A 24,894-nucleotide genomic window follows, 5' to 3' on the forward strand; every position below is an offset into this window, starting at 1 on the left:
CATTCCAGCCAAGATCTGACTCTACTCCGCCCCAATCCAAGGTAAAAAATCTGCTCCGAGTCCGAGAAAAAAGTAATCCGAGTTCGACTCCATTAAAATTATCCGACTTCGAATCAGAGTCGGATCCTAAAAAAATCCGAGAAAAAAATCAGACTCCGACAAATGTCCAACTCTGCCGGATTATCCGACTCCGACTCCAATAGATAGTGGATTTTTGTGTGGGTCATGGTGGCATTGGGTGTGGGTTGTAAGCCCAAATAGCCCAATTTCTCAAATTATATTGAATAACGAAAAAAAAACTCGGAGTCGGGTCGGATCGGAGTTGGAGGTTGGATATTGAAATCGGAGTCGGGCTTCCGGTTGGATCGGAGCCGAATTTAGCATAATTCGCTCCGAGTCTGACCCATTGCCATCCCTTCTTGGAACTATTACATTTTACAAGGCCTTCTCTTCCAAAAATGTATTGAAAAATTGGCCTTTCTACATGTTTCCAAAAGACTCCAATTCAATCTCAATCTAAGATTTGAGAAATGTGAAAAGTTTTTGGTGTAATCTAGCATATTCCTATAATCTTTATGGTGCAAAAAATGATCCCATGTTACACAAAACATACAAAAGTCTAAATAATTGCCCCTTTTATGGCTCAAGTTTCTCAAATCCTAAGCTTTTACAAACAAACAAATTCCTTTAATTTCAGCTACCAATTAGCTCAATTCTTCTCCTCACACTTGTTCTGTTTTTTTCCTCCCTCTCAATACCTCTCGTTTTCAGTTCTTTCTCGATGAACTCTGAAACTAAGTGAAACCCAGAAAATAGGATAAAAGATTGAAGCTTTTTTTGCAGTTTTTTCTCATGAAATCTACTGCGATAAAACCCTCTTTACCTTCATCTTTTAATCAAAAGCTTTTTAATCCCAAAAACAACCCATATCAAAGAGCAATTTCATTGTTTTCCTCATCAATATTCAGGGCAAAACCCCAAAAGAGAGCAATTTGTATATCATGTAAACTTCCATTTAATGACCCTCCTCATAATAGCTTCAATCATTCAACACCCTTAAACCCCTTTTCATTATTAGTTCCAATTTTACAAAGTATAAAGAATTTCACAGCAAAAATTAACTGGGTTTCATACTTAAAAGACCCAGCAATTGATGAAATTACTAGGTTTAATAACGAAAAGACACAATTTTTGCACAATGGAGGAGTTGGGATGGCTCTATTATCCGTGCAATCCACTGCTAGGGACAGATTTAGCCCCTTTATCGCAACACTAGCCGCGAATCCAACGTTTGTTAGTGGATTATTGGCGTGGTTTTTGGCGCAATCTACAAAGGTATTGCTGAATTTTTATGTGGAAAGAAGATGGAATATGAGGATGTTTTGTGCTTCAGGTGGAATGCCGTCTTCTCACTCTGCTTTGTGTACTGCTATGACTACTTCTGTTGCGCTTTGTCATGGTGTTGCTGATGCTTTGTTTCCAGTTTGTTTGGGGTTTAGTCTTATTGTTATGTATGATGCTGCTGGAGTTAGGAGACATGCTGGTATGCAAGCTCAGGTAATATGTTTAAACCATTATCCATATTTGGTTTGTTCTACTTGTACCACTAGACCACTAGTTGTAGATTGTTAGTTAATACGTTCCGGGCTATTTATTTATCATACACGTGGATGTACCTAGAAATAAATAGGTACGTAATATTGTTGCACTATGTTATCAAATTTACATCCTATGACACAATGGTTTGCTATGGTACTAGTAATAGACTCGTAGTTAATATGATAAATCTATCATACACTTGTGTGTACCTATAAATGATTACTCGTAGGTGAGATCACAACCAAACGCACATCAACACTGTAGAGCTTTTCACTAAGTCCTGGTTGTCCTGTCTCCTGTGTATGACTGTTAGTTATACTTGGTTCATGAATTAGTTGTCAAATTGCTATATTCTCCCATAATTAAGGGCATGATCATTAGATTCAACTTTTTTCTCATTTCATGATAGGAATATGACATATCCTGAGTATCATTGAATGTTCAGTATTAAGGAATAATATGACCTTGCTCTACCAAACTTGCATTTATTTCCTTTCTCATCGTACTCGTATTGTTATTGAATGTACATGTAGTAATTACAAAGTATTTTTTAAGCAGTGCATAGGACCACCGGTGTGCATATATTGTTGTTCTCAAACTTATTTTTCTTCTTATTATTATTTGACAACATACAAAATTTCTGTAGCTCTCTTTGCTAGTTTGCTTTGAATTGTTTTCGTCATCCCATATTCCAGTTAAAATTCTCCGTATTATATTCATGGCTCTGCAATGTTCCTTTATACACAAAGCGATTGCATGATTAACATCATAACAGGTTGCACTTCTGTGCTCAATTGAGGCTAGCTCACAAATTACGAAAATTTCAGTTGCCTCAACGGGGATTTAAGGCCAACTACTTGGTGTAATGTAAGGCCAAATGCTTTAGTTTAAAGTGATGAATTGGTTGTTTATGATGCATCTAGTTAACCTTTATGGTGTGTATGACGAACTCTACTGAAAGTGATAGATTAACTGATTAACTGAAAGGTGTTATAAGCTTAAATGATGTACTCGTATTTAATATGCATGTGATCTGATTTGATCTTTCTCAAGTCTTCAATTCGAACTGCAGTTTAAGTTTCTAATGATGCATTTCCTCTGTCAAAATTCTTGACCTATTTTGATACTCCGTAGTTTTTGTATTTGTTGGCACCTCAGTTAACCTATGTAAAATTGCTAATATATTGGTTCTCTATGGGATTCATTCGACTAGGTTCTGAACAAGATCATTGAGGATTTATTCCAAGGGCATCCCATCAGCGAAAAGAAGCTCAAAGAACTTCTTGGCCATACTCCATCACAGGTCTTTGCTGGAGCTCTTCTAGGCATTGTAGTGGCTTGTTTTTGTTGCCAGGGTTGTTTGGTTCCGATATGATAAACTTAAGTTGCTTCTGAATGAAATCTTCTTCGGTATGAATGTCTGGCTGCTAATGCTAAACAAGTCTTGGCAATTGGCATACAACTACTAATCACTTCACGGTGATATCATAATAAGTACTGAAGAAGCTATGGATTCATTAGTTGCTTCCTTGAACATTTGTATCAGTATACATTTTTTGTAAAAAGTAGATCATCTCAATATAATTGTTGAGATGATGGTTGCTGGTGTAATTTGATTGGTATTGTAATTTGAATAATAATGATTAAATGTATGAGTTGCAATGTTTGTTGCTATTTTTCACAAAATTATCTAATCCAATTTGGTATAATCAAATACGTACTTCACACATTTTTTTTAGGTAAGATAAACTGTCCTATCGAATAAATGTCTCACAGGTCAACCCAACCAAATTTACGAGCTAAACACTTTAAGAATACTTGTATTGGTTAACCTAAGTTGTTTATGTGTATAAGCGGGTGGGCACACATGTGGATATATGAAAAACGGATAACAGTAATAACACAACCTTAACAGGTTATGCATCTGTCAAGTAGTCAAGTGTTTTCTTGCAAAAAACGCTCTCGACTTCTCATAAATTGCCCTTGATTTGATACATATCAAGATTTCCAAGTGACAACTAAAAAGTCAACCTTTTCAGCTGCCAACATTTTTTTTTTTTTTTTTTTTTTTGACGGTCTCTATCAAAGTTAGTGTGAATAATCATATATGGCGCAATTTTATCGTCTCTTCACTCCTTTTTGTTTTCTACATTTTATACTTACATAACTTCGCATTTTTAATTGAGCAGCTGTTTAGTTTCTGTGTTCATAATTTTTCTTCTGAGTTTTGGGTTTTATTCAGAAGATCGTTGTTGTTTAAACTAAAAATTAAAAATGGGTTGTGGGAATTCAAAAGACGAAATGAAATTGTCTTCGTCTGATAATTTCTCTCTCCTTGCGGCAGATACTGTTTGTGAGTATTCTATCTTTTTTCTCTTTCAATTTATTGATTTGTAATTTAATATAAGATATGTCAAATGAATGTGTATGAGATTTGATTTTTTTTTTTTTTTTTTTTTTGAATGCTTGAACTTTGTTACCATAATTTCTTAATTTGGGATTTGTTGCATATCAAGGATTTGTTTCTATGGTTTGGATGATGTAATAAAATGGGATGGCTAGTCCTCAATAGCCAAGATTTCTATCGTGCAACCGGTTGTACAATGTGCACGGTACAATAAAAGGTTATTAGTCTATTACTCGTATTTGAATGCTCAAATGAACCCTGAAATACCATTGATTTGTACAGTACAAATGGAACTTTTTGTGCTTGTCATAAATTCATAATCTATGAAACAATAATTTTTTTCTTTTAACTTCATTATTTTCTTTGTATGTTTAAACAAACAACCATGAAGGTGTGTGAGTGTGACTGAACAAAATATGATCTTATTACTCCATATTTTTTGAAAGATTTTTCTTTTTCTTTCACAAAAGTAATGTTACATGCTTCTTTTTCGGTATTTTTTTATTTATTTATTTTTTATTTTTAAAGTAGCTATGCCCAAAATTACCTAACTATTTTAGGGAAAATAAATATTTATAATTTGATAATTTATTGATTGTTTTTTGTTGCAGTTACTGAGGATGAAGTGGATCTTTTATTTGACTTGTTCAATAAACTCAGCAACTCTGTTGTCAAAGATGGTTTTATTCAAAAGGTATATAAATATCCTTGATGTATAAGTGATACTTAATCTGTTTTATATGGTAGCAAATGAAGAGTTGTTATGTATTATATTATTGATATATCTAAGTTACTATTGTTTTATTGTTTCTTTATGCTAATACAAGTATCAATTATGATGATCAGGAAGAACTTCAACTTGCATTATTTAAGAATAGTATGAAGAGAAGCCTTTTTCTGGACAGAGTATGTGTTTCCTTTTTGTTGTTAGATGCTGATGTCCCATATTTCATGCAAGAATTTCCGATCTATAGTTGTTCACTTGTTCTTTTTCCTTCAGTTTACATAATACTGAAGTATTTTTTGCCTTACAAGATAAGTTGAGCAGTATTTATTAAGTATGAAATCTGAAGTTATATTACTTCAGAATTCAGAAAACTGGACAACCTTTTAGCAATTTGAACTGTGGGAATATCTGTGTATGATCTGATTCACTGATTGCTAGGTTTCACGTTTCGTTTTGGAAGCTGGACTGATATATATGGTGGATTTTAATACTATCTAGGGCCTTGTATATGCTGACAAATTACTGATTCACAACTGTTTTTGTTATATGCACTTCCCGGTTTTACTGACTGTATCCCGGCCATTTGCCCCAGCCTTACTAACTCGGTTGCATACTTGCAGATGTTTGATCTCTTTGATGTCAACCAAAATGGCTGCATTGAGTTTGGAGAGTTTGTTCGATCATTGAGTGTCTTTCACCCTAGCACTCCTGACAAAGATAAAATGAAGTGTAAGCGATACCTTATATTTAAGCCTGAAGTTCCTAGATAGCTAAATAACTAGTTTTGCTAATTGTTTCCTGCTAATGAAAAGCTTCCTGGCTAGTTTTGCCAATTGTTTCCTGCTAATGAAAAGCTTCCTGGCAGATGCATTTCGGTTGTATGACCTAAGAGGAACTGGCTATATTGAACATGAAGAAGTAAGTGCATAATTTACTTCTATATATATCCTAAATACCATACTATCCTTGCATCAAATGTACATTGTCTTACCCTGGCCTTGTGGTATCTGAGTGGTGGTATCCATTTCGCTTAGCACAAAGAATTAAAGTCATAACACCATTAATCTTCTAGCTTGCATGAAAAGACTTCATGCTCCCCTTTCAATAATTTAAATGGGATTAAAATCTGCCCTAATCCAGGGTGAAAGGCCATGATCAATAAACCTGATGACTCAAAGCTACAATATGATTACATGTATCCACATTATTAGCTGCAGAACACTGTGAAATCATCAAAACAAATTATGTGACCTGTGAAAAGTGAGGAAACGACTTATCAGCATGTCAACACGAACAAGAAACAGAATATGGTCTAGTCAGATGTATAATTTATGCTGTTTTAACTTGTTTGAATTATAAATAAAAATTTCATGAGAAAGAGTCTGTAAGTTATATTGTTCATTTGTTCAACTGTTCATTTATATATATAGGAATCTAAAGTAAAGGTTGAGTATATATTTAGGTTTCAGTGAAGCTAATTTTGTTTATTAAGGTTTGTTCAAAGTTAACTGTTTTGTTTTGGCAGTAGTAATTTAATGCCCTTGATGCAGTGATTTTGCTTCGGAGATGATTTACAATAGAGCAAAAGTGTGGAGTAGTAATTTTTTACTTTCATTCGTGCAGTTGAAAGAAATGGTGGTGGCCCTTCTGCAGGAATCAGACTTGCATCTCTCAAGTGATATCGTTGAAGCCATTGTTGACAGGGTATGGACTTAAAAATTAGAATTGCTTTCTTGTTATTTTTCAATCTATGAATATTGATTGGGTTGGGCAAATATGGCTGCTTTCTTTGTTACCAGACATTCAAAGAAACAGATTTAAAAGGTGACGGGAAAATCGACATGGAAGAGTGGGAAGAATATGTAGCGAAAAATCCCAAACTGCTAACTAACATGACTCTTCCCTATCTGATGTGAGGATTTGATTTGACTTGCTCTTTGAATTTCAATATCTTTTTTAGTATCTGTATTTTGTCAGCATTTCTGCACATTTGCACTTATAAGCTATTCTTTGTGCTTTCAGGGATGTTAATCTTGCTTTTCCGAGCTTTGTGATGAACAAAGAAGCTGAATGCTTAGAGAGAAAGGGACCGGAGGAATAGACACAAGTTCTTTCCTTTGACATGATTCAAAGAAGCTGCGTGTTTATTGTTTAGTTGAAGCTCGTAGGGGAATAGAATCTCTGCATAAATGCAGGGGTTAGATGTACTGGTAAGATAGCTTTCATGACTGTATGAGCAATGGTGTTGATCCATTTGCGCACTGGACTAATGGAGTAATGGCCAGATTTGTAGCAGTCTAGCAGATGATGTGCATACTGCACGGATGCGTTATATGCTATGAGGTGTGAAAATCATACTCCATAGCATCTACATACTGCTTCAATGTAAATGGAACTTTTGTATGGTAACATTCACAAAGTTTTCATAAGCAACCTCGCAGTTATTAGTTATCTGAGTATTTTCAAATCTTGACAGCACAATTACTAGTACATGATCGCAAATTCAGTCTGTCAGTCAATCAGTCATCATTTGGTCTTATTGTACTTCTGTAGCTGTGGTTATTCCGTTATTTGTATCTCATACTGCACATCCTGAAATAAATTCAGGAGTTTTGAGACCCTGATCATTGAATGCTTCCAATCTTGAGCACGGCGAGTTCACTGCTGTACAACCTTATTTGCTGTTACCATACCTTGTAAAGCTAAAATACATCGTTTTCATTTCTGCAGCTAGCTAGTGTTATAGACAAAGTAAACTTGGATATACTTACATAGATACGCTCCACCCAACTGTGACGTACACGTTCATCGCCTCGTGTACTGCAGGCTGTACGACATATAAGATATACCCAATTATGTGGTAGAGAAAACTCTGCCTAAGGCAACTTGTTAGAAGGGAGTTCTGTCATTAGTTGAGTACCTAAAATTGACGTTGAAAGCTTGAAATGTTTATTAACAAAGGCATATAGTCAATGAAATGAAATTTGACATTTGGACTGATGTACCAAGTTGGATCTCTTCATTTCTTGAGATTTAATCTGACTTAGATATTTTTTGTCCATTTCTTTGGTGTGCTACAAGTCTTCAACAAACGACACAACGTGCAATTAACCCATAATCTTCGGTGAAGAACATTTCTTAATTATTTTTTAAGTAAAGATTATATTTTCTCTTTTGATTATTGTTCAACTACACTACAATTGTACTGCCTTTTATTTGATTATAGATTTTCTATTTTTCTTGGCTTTGATACATTGTTCAGCTTTCACATGAAGATACTTAGTACTCTTGTATGTGATACTTGGTACACAAATTTAATTCAACCCTTTTATATAAAATAAGAGTTGATATTATTTCTTTTGAAAAAAAAAAAAGACATCTTCAGTACATTATTGCACGTCTTATACGTGGTTTGGAGTAATAGACGAACTAATGAAAGAGTTCCTCCGTACATAAATATTGTAGATATCCGTTTTCGACTAGCAATAAACTATAAAGAGAATCGGCCCAATTCAAAAGACTTCAATACCAAACACGACTCAACTCAAAGAAATCGGACACAACTTAAGCCAAACAAACAATTAGCCACTTGTGTTAAAAGTTAAAACCTAACGTCCTTTTGCTCACTAATTATCTTAATCAAGTACATGTACTATACAAAAGTATAATTTCCTTTTTCTTAAAATTTCAAATTAATTACTTTGAAGTTAAATAATTAAAAAATAATCCCGTATTAAAAGACGGTTGAATTAATTACAGAAAATCTCACCTTTCCAGCATTTCTTATGGCCCAAGACAAAAATAAATACAAATCTCCTTTATTTTTCTTTTTAATAAAAATACAAAAAATGGGAAACAACCCAAAAAAAAAAACTCACCGTTGCCAATAAAATGCCGTGGCTCCACAAGCTTTAACCAATCAGAGCTTCCCATTAACGTGTCATTCCATAATTTTCCCAAAAACAACCACTCATAAAATAATTATAAATATTTTATTTTATTATTTTTTAACAAAAAAAAGTGTCAACGTTACGAATATTGGTTAGCTACGACTACGCGTATATATCATCCTTCTCATCACTGACGTATCCTTCCTACCCGTTGCATTTTCCCCAAATTCTACTTTTCTTCTTTTTCGCAATTTCTTCGATTAATCCCTCCTTTTCATCGAAACTTCATCGATTAATTGCGATTCCTTCCTCTTTCATTCAATGATTGATTGATCTTCCTGCTTTTTAAATTTTCAATTTCTGATTTCGTTACTCCTTTTTTGGGATTCTGATTTCCCGATTTAGGGTTCTTAAAAGAACCTAATTTGTATTGATTTCTGCTGTACTGATGCTGGTTCTTTGATACGTTTGGGGGTTTTTGTAAGTGTGATTCTCTCCGTTTCTTTTTTTTTTTTTTTTGTATCTATGTTCTTATAACACTGTAGATACAGAAAATTTGTTGGGGGTTATGAATCTTTAGTGTTTAATTATTTTCGATTAGTTTTCTGTATATATATAGTTTAGATTCTTGAAATTCGATTGAATTTCATAACTAGAAGGGAAAATGTCGTCGGCTGGGATTGCAGTTAGTAGAATTAGGGCGGATGATCCTGTGATTTCGCCGCGATTTTTCCACAATGCTTTTGATTTGAATTTGGATGAATCTATAATGGTTTTCTTGAGTGTTTCTGGGAATATGATACCGTTGCGTGTGTTTGAATCGGACTCGATTGAGTCTGTGAAAATGAAGATTCAAAGCTTCAAAGGGTTTGTTGCCAAATCCCAGAAATTGGTTTCTGGAGGGAGGGAATTATCTCGGAGTAATTCATTAGTTCGCGACTATGGAGTTGCTAATGGTAATGTTCTTCACTTAGTGCTTAGGCTTTCTGACCTTCAGACTGTTAAGGTTAAGACAGAATCCGGGAAGGAGTGGACTTTCGATGTCGGGCGATACCGGGATGTTGGGTATGTTAAGAAACAGATAGCTAAGAGGGCGAAAGGTTTAGTTGAGGAGGATGATCAGGAGATTGTTTATGAAGGAGAGCCACTTAAGGATCAGCAATTAGTTGATGACATTTGCAAACAAAATGATGCTGTGATTCATTTGCTTGTAAGGAAGTCTGCTAAGATTAGGGCAAAGCGTGTTGCCAAGAACATTGATGAGCTTTCTGTGGAAGCAACAGGGTTGGGTAAGAGGCGAGCGTATGAGGTTAAGCCGGTTGATTCAGTATTGGCATCGAGTTATCTCCGTGAAAAAGACTTTGTTTTCGAGCCAGTGGTTGTCAATCAGAAAGCTGAAATACCATCAGCGATATTGGATGTTATGAAGATGACTTATGAGGGATTAGATAGTGGGAATACTCCAATCAGGTCAGCTGAAGGTTCTGGAGGGGTTTATCTTATGCAGGATTCGACTGGGTTAGAGTATGTATCTGTGTTCAAGCCCGTTGATGAGGAGCCTAAGGCGAGGAACAACCCTCATGGTATACCTGGGACCCTTGATGGTGAAGGGCTGAAAAGGGGCACTCAAGTTGGGAAAGGGGCGTTTAGGGAGGTAGCAGCTTACCTCTTGGATCATCCATTGAATGGCAGACGCAATTTCTCAGGAGAAGCACTGGGATTTGCTGGGGTTCCTCCTACGGGTTTGGTGAAATGCTTGCATAGTGGATTCAATAACCCTGATGGCTTAACTCCTAAGATGGGATCCTTGCAGAAATTCGTTAAGAACGATGGAAGCTGTGAGGATATCGGTCCTGGTTCTTTTCCTGTGGGAGAGGTGCACAAAATCTCCGTGCTTGATATAAGGCTGGCTAATGCAGACAGACATGCTGGGAATATATTGTATAGCAAGGACAAGGAGACTGGTCAGACTGTCCTGATTCCCATCGATCACGGATACTGCTTGCCGGATTATGTAAGTGCCATCGCATTCTTCCTGTTAACACTTTATTTAGTACTATGTTTTAAATATGTGTTAGCTTCATTGCTTACTGTCATGAATGGTGCTTGATAGGGAATTTAAATGGTTTAGTTCATTAGACTACATTTTATTGATTGCCTGCACTTAAGCTTATTATCATCTTCTAGGCATTCATTTTGTTTGAAGTGTTAAGTAGAGTTTTATTTATAGAAAGCAAATTGATTGACTGTGAGTTCTGGCTTTGTGTTTTCTCTCGGATGCTTGGATGATTGCTGTCCAGCAATGGCAGATGTAAAATCTCCTTGATTTGATGCTGATAATCGTGTTTAGTTTAAGGATATCGGTGCCTTGCCAATGTGGCCAAAATTTGATCTGCTTGAAAGATGCATTAGCTGGAGCTCTGAATTTGGTCATAACTGCTTGAGTTTAGCAGATGATTTATCATATCATTTGGTTTCAACTTTTGAACAGAGGTTTTGAATTGAAACAGGCTAGTTGTCTCATGTATGAACTCTGCTTTATGTATTATAGTTAGGGATTTCTTCTGAGTATTTGCTTGTTATCTGAGTTAATTGTGTTATTAGGATCCCTGTCATTTGCAGCATATCTTCTGTAGGATAAAATCATATCTAATACCAAATTTATCTGGGACTATTACAGTTTGAAGACTGCACATTTGAATGGCTCTACTGGCCACAAGCTAAGCAACCATTCTGTGCGGAGACTGTCGAGTACATTAGGTCTTTGGATGCCGAGGAAGACATTGCTCTCCTCAAGTATTATGGATGGGATCTACCCGTTGACAGTGCCCGCACTCTTCGCATCTCTACCATGCTGTTGAAGAAAGGGGTGGAGCTTGGGTTAACTCCATATGAAATTGGTAGCATCATGTGCAGGGTGAACATTAACAAGGAGTCGGTGCTTGAGGAAATTGTCCAAGAAGCACTGGACTCAGCACTCCCCTGCACAAGTGAAGCAGGTTTCCTCGAAACTGTGTCCGACATCATGGATCGTCGCCTTGACGAGATTTCGGGGTAGTTGATAGTGGTACATACATGTGCATAATGTTAGGTACATAAAAAGTATGCACAGATTTAATAATAGGGGTTGATAGATAGTATCTTTTTCTTTTCTAGGCTACCCTCAGTTGAAGTACATTCTTTAATTCTCATCGAGTCAGTTCCGATTTCGCCAAAGCTTGGCAACCCTCTCAGCTAGTTTTGAGGAAGGTTTTCATGCTAAGGGGGTAATCTTTATCCAGTTTAGTGTTTCCCACACCATTTCTATCAGATTGTATTTCATCTCATACTGCTAGCTGTATTTAGATGAATCTAACAAGATTTGTGTATGAGTTTGTATCTTTGAGTGTGTGGCTTGAGTGTACTCTCAGGTGGGAGTATTGCGTACTCGTTGGCAAAAATCTTGTCGCGATTTCCAAACATCAATTATTGTGTACTAGCAAGATGAAGGAAGGCTAGTCTTGTATTTGCAGTAAAAGATGGGCCCATATTTTGACAAAGTTGTTGGGGTTTTGAAGTCATATGTACAACAAAGATATTTAAAATGCAAGAATTTGAATGAATTCAATTCAGAAGAGAATGAATCAGTATTAATAACTAATGATATAGAATAAGAGTTACAGTGAATTTAGTCTTAAAAATCCTTAAAATGCTCTGATTTGTGCCATACTTTTGGGTTACTCAAAGGCTTGTCTCTCTCCCTAACAATGCAAGGGACGTATCAGATATTTAGATGTAATAAGATATTTATGCTTGTAATTGCTGGTCTTTTGTGAATCACGTATTGTCTGTTTGTCACAATTGATATGATCTAGTCTCAAACTGACATGGATAAGTTTGTTTGGAGGCTATTATGTACATATCTCCATCACTTCTCTCTATGCTTCGTCTCTCCCAAATTTTACCCCCCTCCCCCTCCAAGCTTGTTTTAGTTTGGCGATAACTGGTTAGGGGTTGAGCCTACGAATTCAGTTAGACCCCTTTAATTAGGAGCAATATGGTTCATCATGGAAAACTTAAAACGATGAACATTGACTGGACTAGATATTGATGGGATTTATTTTGAATAGCTCGAAATTTCGACTTGTACTCGAACATGAATGGACTTGACTCAAACCAAGCTAGAACAAGGCATTATTGCAACCTTTATTTGAACAAGTGACAATTCTCACAAATGATCAAAGTGACTAACCCACTAGGCCACTATTGAGGTTCAAATAAAATCAACCTACTATTCCATGATAAAAAAAAGTTTTCCTAAACAAAAATAGTAAAGGGCAAAGTAACATGGACATGTTTTCCAATTTCCATCAAGCAAATAGAAAGATGCCACGTGTACACCATATTGATCATCCTCATCATTCACCATGTGGGCTCCATTTCTGACTCTAGCTACCTTGTTGTTAGCACTTAGCAAAAAACAAAGACACTAGTTTCAGCTAAAGAAATCAAATCACACTTCAATTTCCTCACTCTTTCTCACCACTTTTCTCTCCCACTCTCACTTCCACACCCCCAACAAATGTGCCCCCCACCATCTCACCCTCGGCAACTTCCACAACAACCACGCCAACCTCCACCTCCTCTCCCACGGCAACCACCCCAGCCACCACAACAACCACCATCACCACGCCAACCTCCTCAACAATCACCTTCGCCACGACAACCGCCACAACAATCACCACGACAACTACCCCAACAGCAACCGAAGCCCCCAGCTGACCAGCGCCAACCACCACCACCACCACCACAATACCAACCACCACCACAATACCAACCACCATCTCAACAGCCACCACCATACCAACCGCCGCCGCAACAACCACCACAATACCCTCAACCACCACCGCAAGAACCACCATCATACCAAGAACCACCACCACCTTATCCTTACCCCTACCACCATCATCCAAGGCCGAAAAAATCGAGCTCAACCTTAGCATCTTGCTTTTTAGCAACTTCTTTCTTGATCCTTCTAACAATCGCAGCTGTAATAACTTGCTTCATTCTCTTCCGCCCACAAAACCCACAAATCTCAGTTCACACCATGAAATTCCCATCTTTTACTCTCGTCAATGGCACTGCCAACTTCACCTTCTTCCAATACGTGGCGGTTCGGAACCCGAACCGCTACTCCTTCTCTCACTATGACAGCTCCCTGCAGCTCTTCTCCTCCTCTGCAGGACCCCTTGGATTCATGTACATCCCTGCAGGAAGTATAGCTGCTGGCAGAACTCAGTTCATGTCTGCTACATTTGATGTCAAGTCTTTCCAACTCCCGGCCAATGTCGGAAACGCAGGAGCCGGGCCTGTTCCTGGTTCCGGGCAGATAATGGAGCTGGAGACGAGGATGAAGTTAGTGGGAAGTGTCAAAGTGTTGAAGGTGTTTGCACATCATGTTGAAAAAGGAGCTAAGTGCAGGGTTTCAATTCAGGTTTCAGATGGGTCTGTTCTTGGCTATAATTGCTGATCGATCCCAATTCCATTCCAATCTTTCTCCTTATTTTCGGCTTTTTTTTCGAATTCAAGATTAGTAACAAGTGTAAAAAACAAGGAATTTTGTGTGTTGTAATTCTAGGATGTTGATTCAGTTTTTGTCTAGGAGATCAGCAATATTATGTACTGTAGATTTTTTTTTTTTTTCCTTTCTGTTGGGGAACTAAGTTCTGCAATGAATGTGTTGTAATGTAAAATATGAAATTTTTAATGAGTTTATGTAGTTAATATGCAACAAGATTTGATCGGAATTTCCAAACTGGTATAATTGACAATGATTGCAAATTTGCAAGTTTATCTATACAAATAAGGAAAGAATATCCTCACATCATACAAGGGCAATACTTGAGCTGATTAATTTGGTGGGCAATCTTCATCCAAGCTGTTGTTTGAGACATTATATTGTCTCCTCGTTGGCAGACTTCAATCTAATGCTTCTCGCTCTCATGATAAGCACCAGGTCGTTTACAGGTTGAACCGAGTAGTCTTAGTGAGACTGGTCTTGTATTTTTGCGCCGGATGATTCCTTAGAACAACTGATGATGGTGTTATTCTGGAGGACTTTTACTTTACAAATAATGATGTATCTTCGATTCTCCATATTTAATTCAGAATGCTGATCCTGAGAATTTAAAAAGAAGAAAAAGAAAAAGTAAAAGGAAAGAGTGGTAAGTAAAGCCGAAAAGGAAATGCAATTGTGACAGAAGTACTGGAAGGAACTGAATATTCAAGCTGATGATACCTGATTTAGAAATAATTAGCTGATGTAACTTTTGAAAGACTAGTGTTCATTTTTTACTGGGTCTCTTCCGAGCTCGCTTCTTTCTTTTTCTGGATCATCAAGTCGTTCAGTTAAATGAAATTGCAGCATGTAAATAGACTATTAAAGGAAATTTCGGGAATTTTCATAGTTGATCATCATACAAGCTGATAAAAGGAAATATGAATGTTACCTCTTGGTGGGTGGACTAACGCCTAAGACACCCTTCATCAGCGAGCTTATGTCAACAGAGCGTTCTCGCATGATCTTATCATGGTACATTTTGCTTCCAATCTCAACAATCAATTCCTCGACCTCTTCGAGATGTTGATCCACATTGAGCTTTATTTCCCCTTTCCTAATTACAGTGACACCAAAGCCATTTCCTTTGGCTTGCCGAAAAACATCCTGTGAAGATAGCAAAATTGACTACCAGTATTAAAATAAAGCTAATATAACAAATGTGATTATACCCCACCCCCCTAAACACACACACGCACACAAAAAGGTTGAACACACTATCAAAATGCTTATCCATCCAATCCTAAGTCCCCAATGCACACAAATATACGACCTTAAGAGAGGTTGAAAAACATAAAAGCACCTGCAAAAGGGGTAAAGAAGACTTGAGGAAGAGATAAGAAACACCGAGACAATTACCTTGGGAGGTTGTGGAACAATGAATGCTTTTCCCTTGCCAAGCATCTCCAAATGAGCTTGAATTATATAACAAAAATTCTTGCAATCACTAGGGTCTTCAAAGGCAATTACATGACGCGGCTTTGGTTCGAGCTCAAGATCCACACCCATTTCTAATGAGTAAAACCCAACCCTTTGGTCTTCACCTTCATAAGTATACATTTCAATGCACTGCAAGCAGCAAAATAATTGATTTCTCAGTGGGGGTAAGCAAACAGACTGTAATATTCCAGAGCACTTCTTAATACATCAGCAAATAACAAACGCTATAAAACAAAGAATCACAAATATCATCATAGACAATAGCGAGGAATGGTTTAGATTCCAAAATTAAAGGGTGTGTAACGACTCCTTGAGAAACCAATTTTCTGATAAAGGAAAAGCAGGAGTAATTTCACAGGACCAAAAAAAAAAAAAAAAAAAAAAAAAAAGAGGATTAAAGCTGTATACCAGCAAATGAGGAAGATCTAACCACCACAGGTAATCTTCTTCCTTCTCTTCAGCATATTCACGATACTTGCTTACTACAGCTTGTGGTCCAAACATTTCCATTTCTCTCCTTAGTTTGCTTAATTTTTTCTCTATGATCTCCTTGCCTTTCTGAGGAATTTTATCCATCAAATCAGCTGCATCTTGAATTTCTTCCTTAGTAATCCACCTATCCAAATCCTTCCCTATATCCTTCATGACAGATTTCACTTCTGGATCGGTTTCTGCATTATAGGATTCCACAAATCCACGAGACCATTTCTTCGTGTGCTTCCAATACTCTTTCCCAGACTTTTTGCCAGGTTTAACTGAGCCATCACTTGCCTCAATTACAGTCTTTGAAACTTTAGCACCTTTTTCTCTGGGTAATGACTTTGAGGGAGAAGCTTTCTGGGAAGCCTCAACACTATCCATGTATTTAGATTCATTTTCCGTTTGAAGAGATGATGTCACCTGCTGTTGACTTCTGCTATTATTCAGAAAGTCAGAAATTGTATCCAGTGGTGGACCTTTCCATTTAGGTATAAACTTTTCCGGAGGATCATATAAGCTGATACCATCTGCAAAAATTGTGAGAATGTGAGCTTGCATCCAAATTCAGAAACAAACTACCCAATATTGCAATTTAGATAACACAGCAAGTCAAAATGTGATTATTTGACCTAACTTCTATGTGAAAATAAACCCAAGCTTGAATCATATCATTGAGTAAATAGACTACTGACAAAAGTTACTCCGTACTAGAATACAAATAGCATTAGTAAAGCTGTGGAAGTGGCTCCATGATAAATTGATAGCTAGGTTGAAGAATATAGTACCTGCTCCATAGTCAATATTTTCAATGTTTGAATGTAGCCAATCATGCAGAGCTGCTAACTTCTGATTCTCCTTTTCAACTTTACTTTCTAGGCCAGCATAAAACGCAACTTTATCTTCAGGATCCATAGAATGGAAGGGATCCCGTCCAGCCAACTCATTTTCTCGAACTTTGAAAACAATCTCTTTCAGTTTATCATCCTGCATCCACTCTAGTTCTGTGTCATCTGTTATAGACCCAAGTGTTATTAGGTCCAATTCCGTATCCTCCTGGTTATTTTTCTCTCTAGCAACATTGTAATTTTCCCTGAATCCACTGCCTATTTTCTTCACAATGGGCTCAACTTCATGAAAATTCTTCTCTAACCAGTTCTCTTTATCAGCAAACAAAGCTTCCTCCCTGTCATCTACTGATTCTAAACTACTTCCAGAACCTAGTAACGTTTCAGCAGTCTCATGATTCTTCCTGTAATCATTTTCATTGTTTATCCCTCCTGGTTGAACTTTTTCTTTCACAGAACCAGAACTAGAACCATTTAGATAATTTCCAACACCAGCAGGGACAATTATCTCACTCAGTTTAGAGGAATTCCGTGTTTCATTGACTTCATTAAGACTGAAATTACCATTGTCATTAGACAAATACACCTTTTCCTGCAGATTGCCATCATGAAGAGCACTTTTATGAAGAACACCTGCTGCCTCTGTAAATTTACTACCATTATGAGATGCATTTTGGCCAGAAGCAGGGTCTGAAATTTTACTTAAATCAGTAGGCTTAGGAATTACACCTGTTTCTACTTTTTCCAAACTTTGTTCAGTTAAAAGGGGCTTATTTGCTTCCTGACTATCATCACAAATATCATTTTCACCAGGCATAAGGTCTAATCTTCCACATGAATCACTAATAGTGTCAGTACCTGAGATTTTAACACTTGGTGGATCAAAAGCTTTGTTCTGATTCAATATACTTTCTGTCTCTAGCTTTACTCCATCAATATCAGTTGCAAAAACTTCATTTCCTTTTGCAGAGTCATACATAACTTTTGGGGCTGGGATGGGATCCAATTTCTTGTCTGCATCAAAAGTCTTCAATGCCTCGCCATCCTCTTCCAGCCTCTTGCTGTAACTATTGTCCATTCCCTCGTCTTTAGAAGCAGCTGTGGTAGGAATATCACTAACTTCAGATCTTTTATCATTTTTCTGCAAGAGATATTCCCTAGCTTCTTTTACCGAGCGTATGATTTTTGGCTTCCTTCTCGCAGGTGTTTTTTTTGGTGGATGAAGTTGGCTCCTAGAAATGAAAGACTGACTCCCTTCGGTTACGTTTGATAAATCAGAAATATCATGGCTCTGAAAAGGACTACTTATATGGTTTTTTGTGTCACCTATAATCCTTCCATTTGAATTATTATGAGGCTCCACATCCTCAATACCCTCATATACATCTTCACTGGTGGATTTGGAATCAGCGCTCTGCATTTCTTGGGGGGTGCCTAATATTTCCATCCCTGGAATTCCGTTTAGCGTACTTTTTTCAGCAAAATTTTTACTTAAAAGGTTATTCATGTCACCACCAGCATGTTCTTCAAGAGCGTCTTCACTGATGGATGGCAGTACATTTGAAGCTTGTATCTCTGCTTCATCAGTCCAAATTGAATCCTCCGGTACTTCAACAGTGTCTTTCTCCACCAAGTGCTCCTCATTTGGTAAATGTCCATCCAATTCACCCCCTTCGCTTGCAGAGCCTTCTCCTCTCTCAATCTCCCGTGCATGTCTTGCCATCATCTGTATCTCCTGAATCCTAACATCCACATCAACAGAAGCCATCTTTGGAGCACCTGTTACATCAAGGGCAACCAGACCGTTAGTTAACCCTTTTGCCTCCCTAATTCTATTCAACACCTCATCCTTGTCAAGACGAGGCCTTTCAGTGAGCACAGTAGGCGTGTCAGCTGGCCCGTCCAAGACTTCCACACTACCCTTCTTCACCTTCTCTTTCTCCATTCTCGCCTTCATCTTTCTCCTCAACATTTCCTTCTCAAAATTCGAAATTTCCTCCTCCTTTCCTCCCAAAGTAAACAACCTTTTGATCATCCAAACAAAGACAAAACCACAAACCACAGCAATCCCAACCCTTGAAACCTTTGTTATCGACTTTGGTTGGACAATTACACTCCTAATTCTACTAACAAAACCTGATTCTTCACCAGAAACTACAAATTTAGCAACAGAACTATTCCTTGGGATTACATTCTTCCCACCCTCTACTTCTTTAGCTAAAAGTTTAGCATATGAAATCTTTGATTTCACTTCATCAAAATCTTCTAACTCACTTTCCTTCCTAAAATACAATGGTTCTACTCCACTCCTCTTCAAAATCTCATCCTCATCAACCAAAACTCGCTCAACTTTACCATTACAATCTTGAAAAACAGTGAAAATTGGACTAGACCCAATTCCCCAAAACTCAATATCTTTCTTATATTGATCAACCCAACCCTCCAATTTATTCCACAAAACAGATTCCCCAAATTCCCTAGAATTCCCCAAATTACTAATTTCAGAATCAATTGTTCTTTCCAATCTATCACTACTTAAATTTAAATCAGAAACTTGATTATCAACTAAATTATGAGCTGGGTCAATAATTTTTTGAGGGTTTTGACGCACCTGTGAGCTGCCACCATCATCACCAGTGAGCTTCTTCCTAAGAGAGTTCCTGCGCTTCGTGGGTCTACCAAAACGAGCAGAAATGTGAGAATTTTTGGTGTTTTGGAGTGGTAAATTAGTCGAAAATGGCGAATTTGGGAAAGATTTGAGATGGGTTTTGCGGAATTTATAAGGGGTTTTCTTGGTGAGAGTCCTGAGTGAAGATGAAGGACAGAGAAATGAGATTGAGGAAGAAAATTGGGGTTTGGGTAGAAATGAAGACGTAAGAATCTCCATTGAAAATGAAGCTGAAGATTACATGGATAGACAGAGAGAAAGAGAAAGAGTTGAAGAGAGGAATTTGGCTTAAACCCTGGCTTAAGTCCTACTGTAGAATGTTAAATTGCTATGGATGTCCCACATTGGTCTTAGGGAGGGTTAATGTTGGGTTTTAGATAAGACAATGCGTTGTCCTCTCCTCGAGCTAGCTTTGGGGGATGGCTCTCTTGTTGTCCAATATAATGAACGTGACGTCGGAATTGCAGTTTTCGCCCGGGGCTAAGGGTTCCTGCCTAGCGCAAAGCCTATGGTTGAAGAGGTGATGCCGGCATTGCAGTGTTCGCCCGGGGCTAGGCAGCCTAGCGCAAAGCCTTGTTGGTGTTTATACTGGACAATGAGCTCTCCTCCCCTTGAGCTAGCTTTTTGCATTACAATAAGAGGAGCTATCAAAATATTTTATTTTTAGTAGGGTTTTATGACATTTGAAATTGAAAAGAACATTGGACGTGAAGTTTTCAACCTTAATTCTTCAATTTTATTAATCGACAAACGAAAATTTGTGTTTAATGTTAAGAGTATACAAGAATTGTCTTCCAGTACCTGCTTTCCTAGAGAATCGATAATGATAGTATTCATAATCAAAAATGAAAATAAAGAGTAGTAACGGAAATGAATAGCTTGGCTGAAAAGACAGCGTAATCATGGGCATCCACATAAAACAAGCTATAAGAACCTCATTTATGCAAAGCAAGAAGTTAGTTGGCGAGTCGGGCACAATCTTGGAAGCAGGAAGCTCTTGACAACATGATCCAACAAGTCACAAAGTGCAAGACAGACACAGTAAAATTATTAGCCATTTTCAATGGCGAAAGTGAATTGGTTAAAACAATCTTGCAAATCGGCTACATCTAGCATGCATTCATTCCACATCAGTAATTGTACAGCACGTCTATATATACTTGGTTAACCAAATTACAATCCTGAAGAGAAGAGTAGATAGAAGGGGTCAGCAGGCAAGAGAGAAACCAACTATTAGCTACACAGATTGGGAATGCAGGCTCCACCATCAGGGTTTGGCTGCTCCTTCCATATGCGCCCAGTGACCCGCAACTTCAGTTCCTTGCGGTCTCCTCCAGAGAAGAAAAGTGCCATGTTTCTTTGTATTATAAGACCATCGTGGCTGTCCCTAACTTTTCTGTGGCTGTCTCTAACACTTCTAGGGGTTCCCTCCCATGTGATTTTGCGGCCATAGCCCCCAACTTCAAGGCTGTAGCTATAATTTCTAGCTTCCATCTCATCCCCCATGAACCGAAGAAAAGCCATATAAACAGGAGCCATGCCAAGTTGAAAAGCTTCGAAATGGAGGCAGAAATACTGACCAAAACAGTGGAACACCTAGGAAAGGGAAGAGGGAAACATGTTATTTACATTGTAGTCCAAGCAATACCTATGAAAAGCTTATGCATTTAAGGTGTGCCCTATGTACTCAACCTGGCTTCAAGAAATCAAACCAAAAGCAAACTCCACCATTAATATTTTAGTGGGATGAGAGAGAGGGGCAGGAGGGAGAAGGTCATGGTGTAATGTTGATTATTGATAATGGTGATGCATCATGCTGATGGTGGCTAAATTAACTTACAGTTAGCATCCATGTAGCATTTTCCACCTCGCGTGGATTAGACTTCACATAACGATGATTGAATGTACATCCAGAATGCATGTCGACCTTGTGATCATCCCTCAAATGAGCCACCAGATAAGGTATATCCCCAGTAACAGAGCACTCTGATCCAGCATACGGACAATTGTATGGCCTGAAGTTACATATGGTTTCATGTTTAACTTTGCTGTAGTAGGGAAATATCTCCGGGCAACCAAGTGAAAAATATTTGCAAGGAAGCTCAAGCGATTCAGCAACTTTTTCCAATGCTAGACATCTTATATCCCCAAGTTCTTGCCGACAGGTTGGACATCGATTTTGTACACGTGTTTTACAGGTGGAACAAAGTGTATGGCCATTTCGACACTGTAGAAGTCATGATGTTAAAATTTTCATAATCAATATCCTCACATGATTAGAATTCAGAAGAAAAACAATTATAACAAAGGCAAACACAGCAAACCTCCCTAACAATTTTAGAATAAGAAGCAATGGGTTAATTATTACAGTAATACAGTGTTTCTCAAACAGCTATATCACCAGTTGGGGGGGGGGGGGGGGGGGGGGGATCACATATGGAGAATAGCAAGCAAATAAAATGGATGTTTCATTTATTCCCTCGTGACAGGGTGGTATCGAGGAAAAATGGACAAAGAACCCCATGAGATTAAGAGTGTAATGCCAATTTCTAACACGACAAACCTACAACCAGTCAACCACAGATCTCAAGTGTCTAACTTCCCAGTTCCAACTCTACTTGATGAAATAGGACCACGATTAAGGCCAAATGACATTGATAAACCTATAGAAAATCCTAGGGCATGTTCTACATACATGACCACTTAAAAGTTAAAACCCAGAGAGTATAGCTTTGTAATTGTCCTACAAATTCAGATCATAAACAGTATGATTAAACAATTGACAGTTTCATCCAGATGCCCATATTTTGACCAAGTTGGTGATATATTACACACAGCCATACTCCAGAACTGCACAATTGCCAGAACTAATACCAATAGAAGTGAGCCTATAGTAGCAGCTCATTTTGTCTTTCAGGAAACCTTTAGAGTACTAGTAAAGCACTAGTGCTCCTATATGAGTGCATCTTGATGGACTTATCAATTAAATCATTTCATTGTCGACTCCTATACCATATTTTGTGGATTTGTTCCGGGTATCCCTTTCAGTTTGCAGCATGGGTGTCTATGTACTCAAACCATTTTCACTAAACGCCAGTGGATATAAAACCTTCTGCAGATAAACAAACTCCAGAACTTCACAAGTACCATTCAGGTCCTTCTATACCAACTCGTCTGCATCCTACAGTCTACCCTCTCCGGGAAATACTAGGCATCATGTAGTCTTTTATAGGAAGCTACCACCTCAAAGAAATCATCTTGGACAAGAGCAACTAGTCTAGCAAATAGCAACTATACACAACAAGACTTTCTCTATTCTTACCACCTTTTTTCTTCATATAGTAGCACCACAAATTCTTCAAATGTCCCAAGATTAACTTCCCAAAATGCCACTTAAAAGCCAATAATCCAAAGCCTAAAAGTCTAAATCATGCTAATTTTTGCCATATTTTACACTGCACCAGGCACCAAAAACAGAAAGCAGTATTATTAGAAATATAATGATACAACTATATATCTTACTGTTCCAAGGATCTAGAGAGCAGCTTAACTCTAGGCTACAACCAGTCATTGGCAGAGGTAGAATTTTTCAGGAAAATAAGTACTTGTTTATAATAAGGCTAAATTCAATTCTCATGATATTCAGGTTCAAAATTCAAGTAAAATAACATTAAAGGGTACCAACATTTTAGCAATTTCCTTAAACTTCTTAATCCAACAAAAAATGTTATTAATTTCAATAATTAGATCCTCCAGAGTACACAGAGCCAAAACCCTACTAATCAATACATAAAAAATTTGAGCAAATTCAACACCCCAACAAAATTCACACAGTTCTACCAAACAACCGACAAACCCCACAAAATCAAACAAACCCAGATAGAAAAACTCATGAAAAAAATGGACAAAAAAATCCCAAAAATTAATAAATCAAGGAGAAAGGATAAAAGGAAAACCTGGTGAATTGGAGGGTACATAGAATTGGTACAAACAGGACATTCAAGAAGCTCATGAACACTGGTAGCAGGGTGAATGTTGGGATTAAGGACACCATTGTTGATGATATGAGGAGCTTTAGAAGATGAAAATTGGTGATGAGGTTGATGATGATGATGGTGTTGCTGTATTATTTCATCTTCATCCATATCAATGGAAGATACACACTCTATGCTATCAATATCCATTTATAATTTTCAGAAAACACCACCAAATTTGCCCAGATCACAACAACCCCACTTGAAAAAAAACTCTAAAAAATCAGAAAATTGAATTTCTGGGATTGAATGTAATTGGGTTTGTGATGAAACACTCACTCTCTCACCCTCCCTCCTAAGCTCCAATGGTAGTCAGGAGTAGTTCAAAGTTTGGGAAAGAAAGAGAAAGAGAGAGAAAAAAGGGAATCCCAAAATCCCTCATTTTGCTAAAACAACCATCCTTCCTTCCTTCCATATCCCCAGGTGCTTTTTCTTTATGGGCTTCTTTGGCCCATTTCTTTGCTTCTTTCCATTTTTTTTTTACTATTCATCTTTTTAAAAATTATTTCTAGGAGTATTTGACTTTTGCATTATACACCTATTAATTTATATTTGATTAAACTTTCTTTTATTAAAGTAATATAATACTATATCGTGAGATTTTCATAATTTATTTTGTTACAATTTTTAAGAATAGACAATTAAAGATATTAATGCCTTAATGGTCAAAGTTATGTCTGGACAAATATACCGGTCAAACTGATGCATTTTTTTTTAAAAAAAAGAGTAAGTACAATATGCTTAATATTTATTATAAAGTATAAACGGATGCTACATAGTTATTTCTTTTTTAAGTTGTCTTTTCTCTCCATCTTTCACCTCACCGCATGTTGCATGCACCTATATCTTTCTCGCTATTAAACGTTTATAAACAAATTTTGCCTAAAAGTTTATGTCAAAACCTTTGTTGCACATAATACGGAGTATGATACAAAGGTAGTATTTTGAAAAAGTCATATTTTGATTAGTGCTTGTTTAATTAACCATTGAAAAATGAAGGAAATTAAAAAATTTATGAGATTTCCACGTAATGTGGGAATTACTTTTTTTTTTTTTTTTTGAATATAATGTGGGAATTACTTTACCCACCTTCTCTTTTGTAATTCAAAAAACCTAGAAATAGTAATTTCCCAAAAACAAAGCAAACAAACAAAAGCTTCTTTTTTTTTTTAAGGAAAACTAAAGCTACTTCATAGGAATTAGATGAG

The 24,894-nt window shown here is 37.2% G+C and overlaps 6 protein-coding genes across 7 annotated transcripts; 4 read left to right on the forward strand and 2 right to left on the reverse strand.

Annotated features, from left to right (window-relative positions):
- The first annotated feature begins 501 nt into the window (after positions 1 to 501).
- Positions 502 to 3,285, forward strand: LOC145638614 (uncharacterized). Its single transcript, XM_081689600.1, has 2 exons — positions 502 to 1,557; positions 2,813 to 3,285. Exons 1-2 carry the CDS (start codon positions 853 to 855, stop codon positions 2,972 to 2,974), a joined length of 867 nt encoding a protein of 288 aa, XP_081545726.1. The 5' UTR covers positions 502 to 852; the 3' UTR covers positions 2,975 to 3,285.
- A 341-nt stretch (positions 3,286 to 3,626) lies between these two features.
- Positions 3,627 to 7,184, forward strand: LOC145638615 (calcineurin B-like protein 4). 2 transcript variants are annotated; one of them, XM_081689601.1, is made up of 8 exons: positions 3,629 to 3,952; positions 4,618 to 4,700; positions 4,853 to 4,912; positions 5,354 to 5,462; positions 5,599 to 5,651; positions 6,357 to 6,437; positions 6,533 to 6,645; positions 6,756 to 7,184. In XM_081689601.1, exons 1-8 carry the CDS (start codon positions 3,874 to 3,876, stop codon positions 6,832 to 6,834), a joined length of 657 nt encoding a protein of 218 aa, XP_081545727.1. In that variant the 5' UTR covers positions 3,629 to 3,873; the 3' UTR covers positions 6,835 to 7,184. The 2 variants fall into 2 exon arrangements, with proteins under 2 accessions (XP_081545728.1, XP_081545727.1); XM_081689602.1 differs by lacking the exon at positions 4,853 to 4,912 and having other exon boundaries at positions 3,627 to 3,952.
- Positions 7,185 to 8,817: 1,633 nt separating this feature from the next.
- Positions 8,818 to 12,544, forward strand: LOC145639665 (phosphatidylinositol 4-kinase gamma 4-like). Its single transcript, XM_081690972.1, has 2 exons — positions 8,818 to 10,637; positions 11,304 to 12,544. The coding sequence occupies exons 1-2, from the start codon at positions 9,288 to 9,290 to the stop codon at positions 11,679 to 11,681; spliced, it is 1,728 nt and encodes a 575-aa protein (XP_081547098.1). The 5' UTR covers positions 8,818 to 9,287; the 3' UTR covers positions 11,682 to 12,544.
- Positions 12,545 to 13,709: 1,165 nt separating this feature from the next.
- LOC145640704 (uncharacterized) lies at positions 13,710 to 14,132 on the forward strand. Its single transcript, XM_081691934.1, has one exon. The coding sequence runs from the start codon at positions 13,710 to 13,712 to the stop codon at positions 14,130 to 14,132; it is 423 nt and encodes a 140-aa protein (XP_081548060.1).
- A 278-nt stretch (positions 14,133 to 14,410) lies between these two features.
- LOC145640705 (uncharacterized) lies at positions 14,411 to 19,871 on the reverse strand. Its single transcript, XM_081691935.1, has 6 exons — positions 16,925 to 19,871; positions 16,068 to 16,666; positions 15,579 to 15,788; positions 15,112 to 15,326; positions 14,901 to 14,989; positions 14,411 to 14,780 (listed from the first exon to the last, which is right to left on the reverse strand). The coding sequence occupies exons 1-5, from the start codon at positions 19,869 to 19,871 to the stop codon at positions 14,947 to 14,949; spliced, it is 4,014 nt and encodes a 1,337-aa protein (XP_081548061.1). The 3' UTR covers positions 14,411 to 14,780; positions 14,901 to 14,946.
- An 807-nt stretch (positions 19,872 to 20,678) lies between these two features.
- On the reverse strand, positions 20,679 to 24,089 carry LOC145639667 (E3 ubiquitin-protein ligase SINAT5-like). The gene is made up of 3 exons (XM_081690973.1): positions 23,609 to 24,089; positions 21,493 to 21,879; positions 20,679 to 21,248 (listed from the first exon to the last, which is right to left on the reverse strand). Exons 1-3 carry the CDS (start codon positions 23,834 to 23,836, stop codon positions 20,886 to 20,888), a joined length of 978 nt encoding a protein of 325 aa, XP_081547099.1. The 5' UTR covers positions 23,837 to 24,089; the 3' UTR covers positions 20,679 to 20,885.
- Positions 24,090 to 24,894: the final 805 nt, after the last annotated feature.

The sequence above is a fragment of the Chenopodium album genome, chromosome 7 (genome assembly GCF_948465745.1).
Source record: "Chenopodium album chromosome 7, dcCheAlbu1.1, whole genome shotgun sequence".
In the NCBI taxonomy this organism is placed as follows: Eukaryota; Viridiplantae; Streptophyta; class Magnoliopsida; order Caryophyllales; family Amaranthaceae; genus Chenopodium; species Chenopodium album.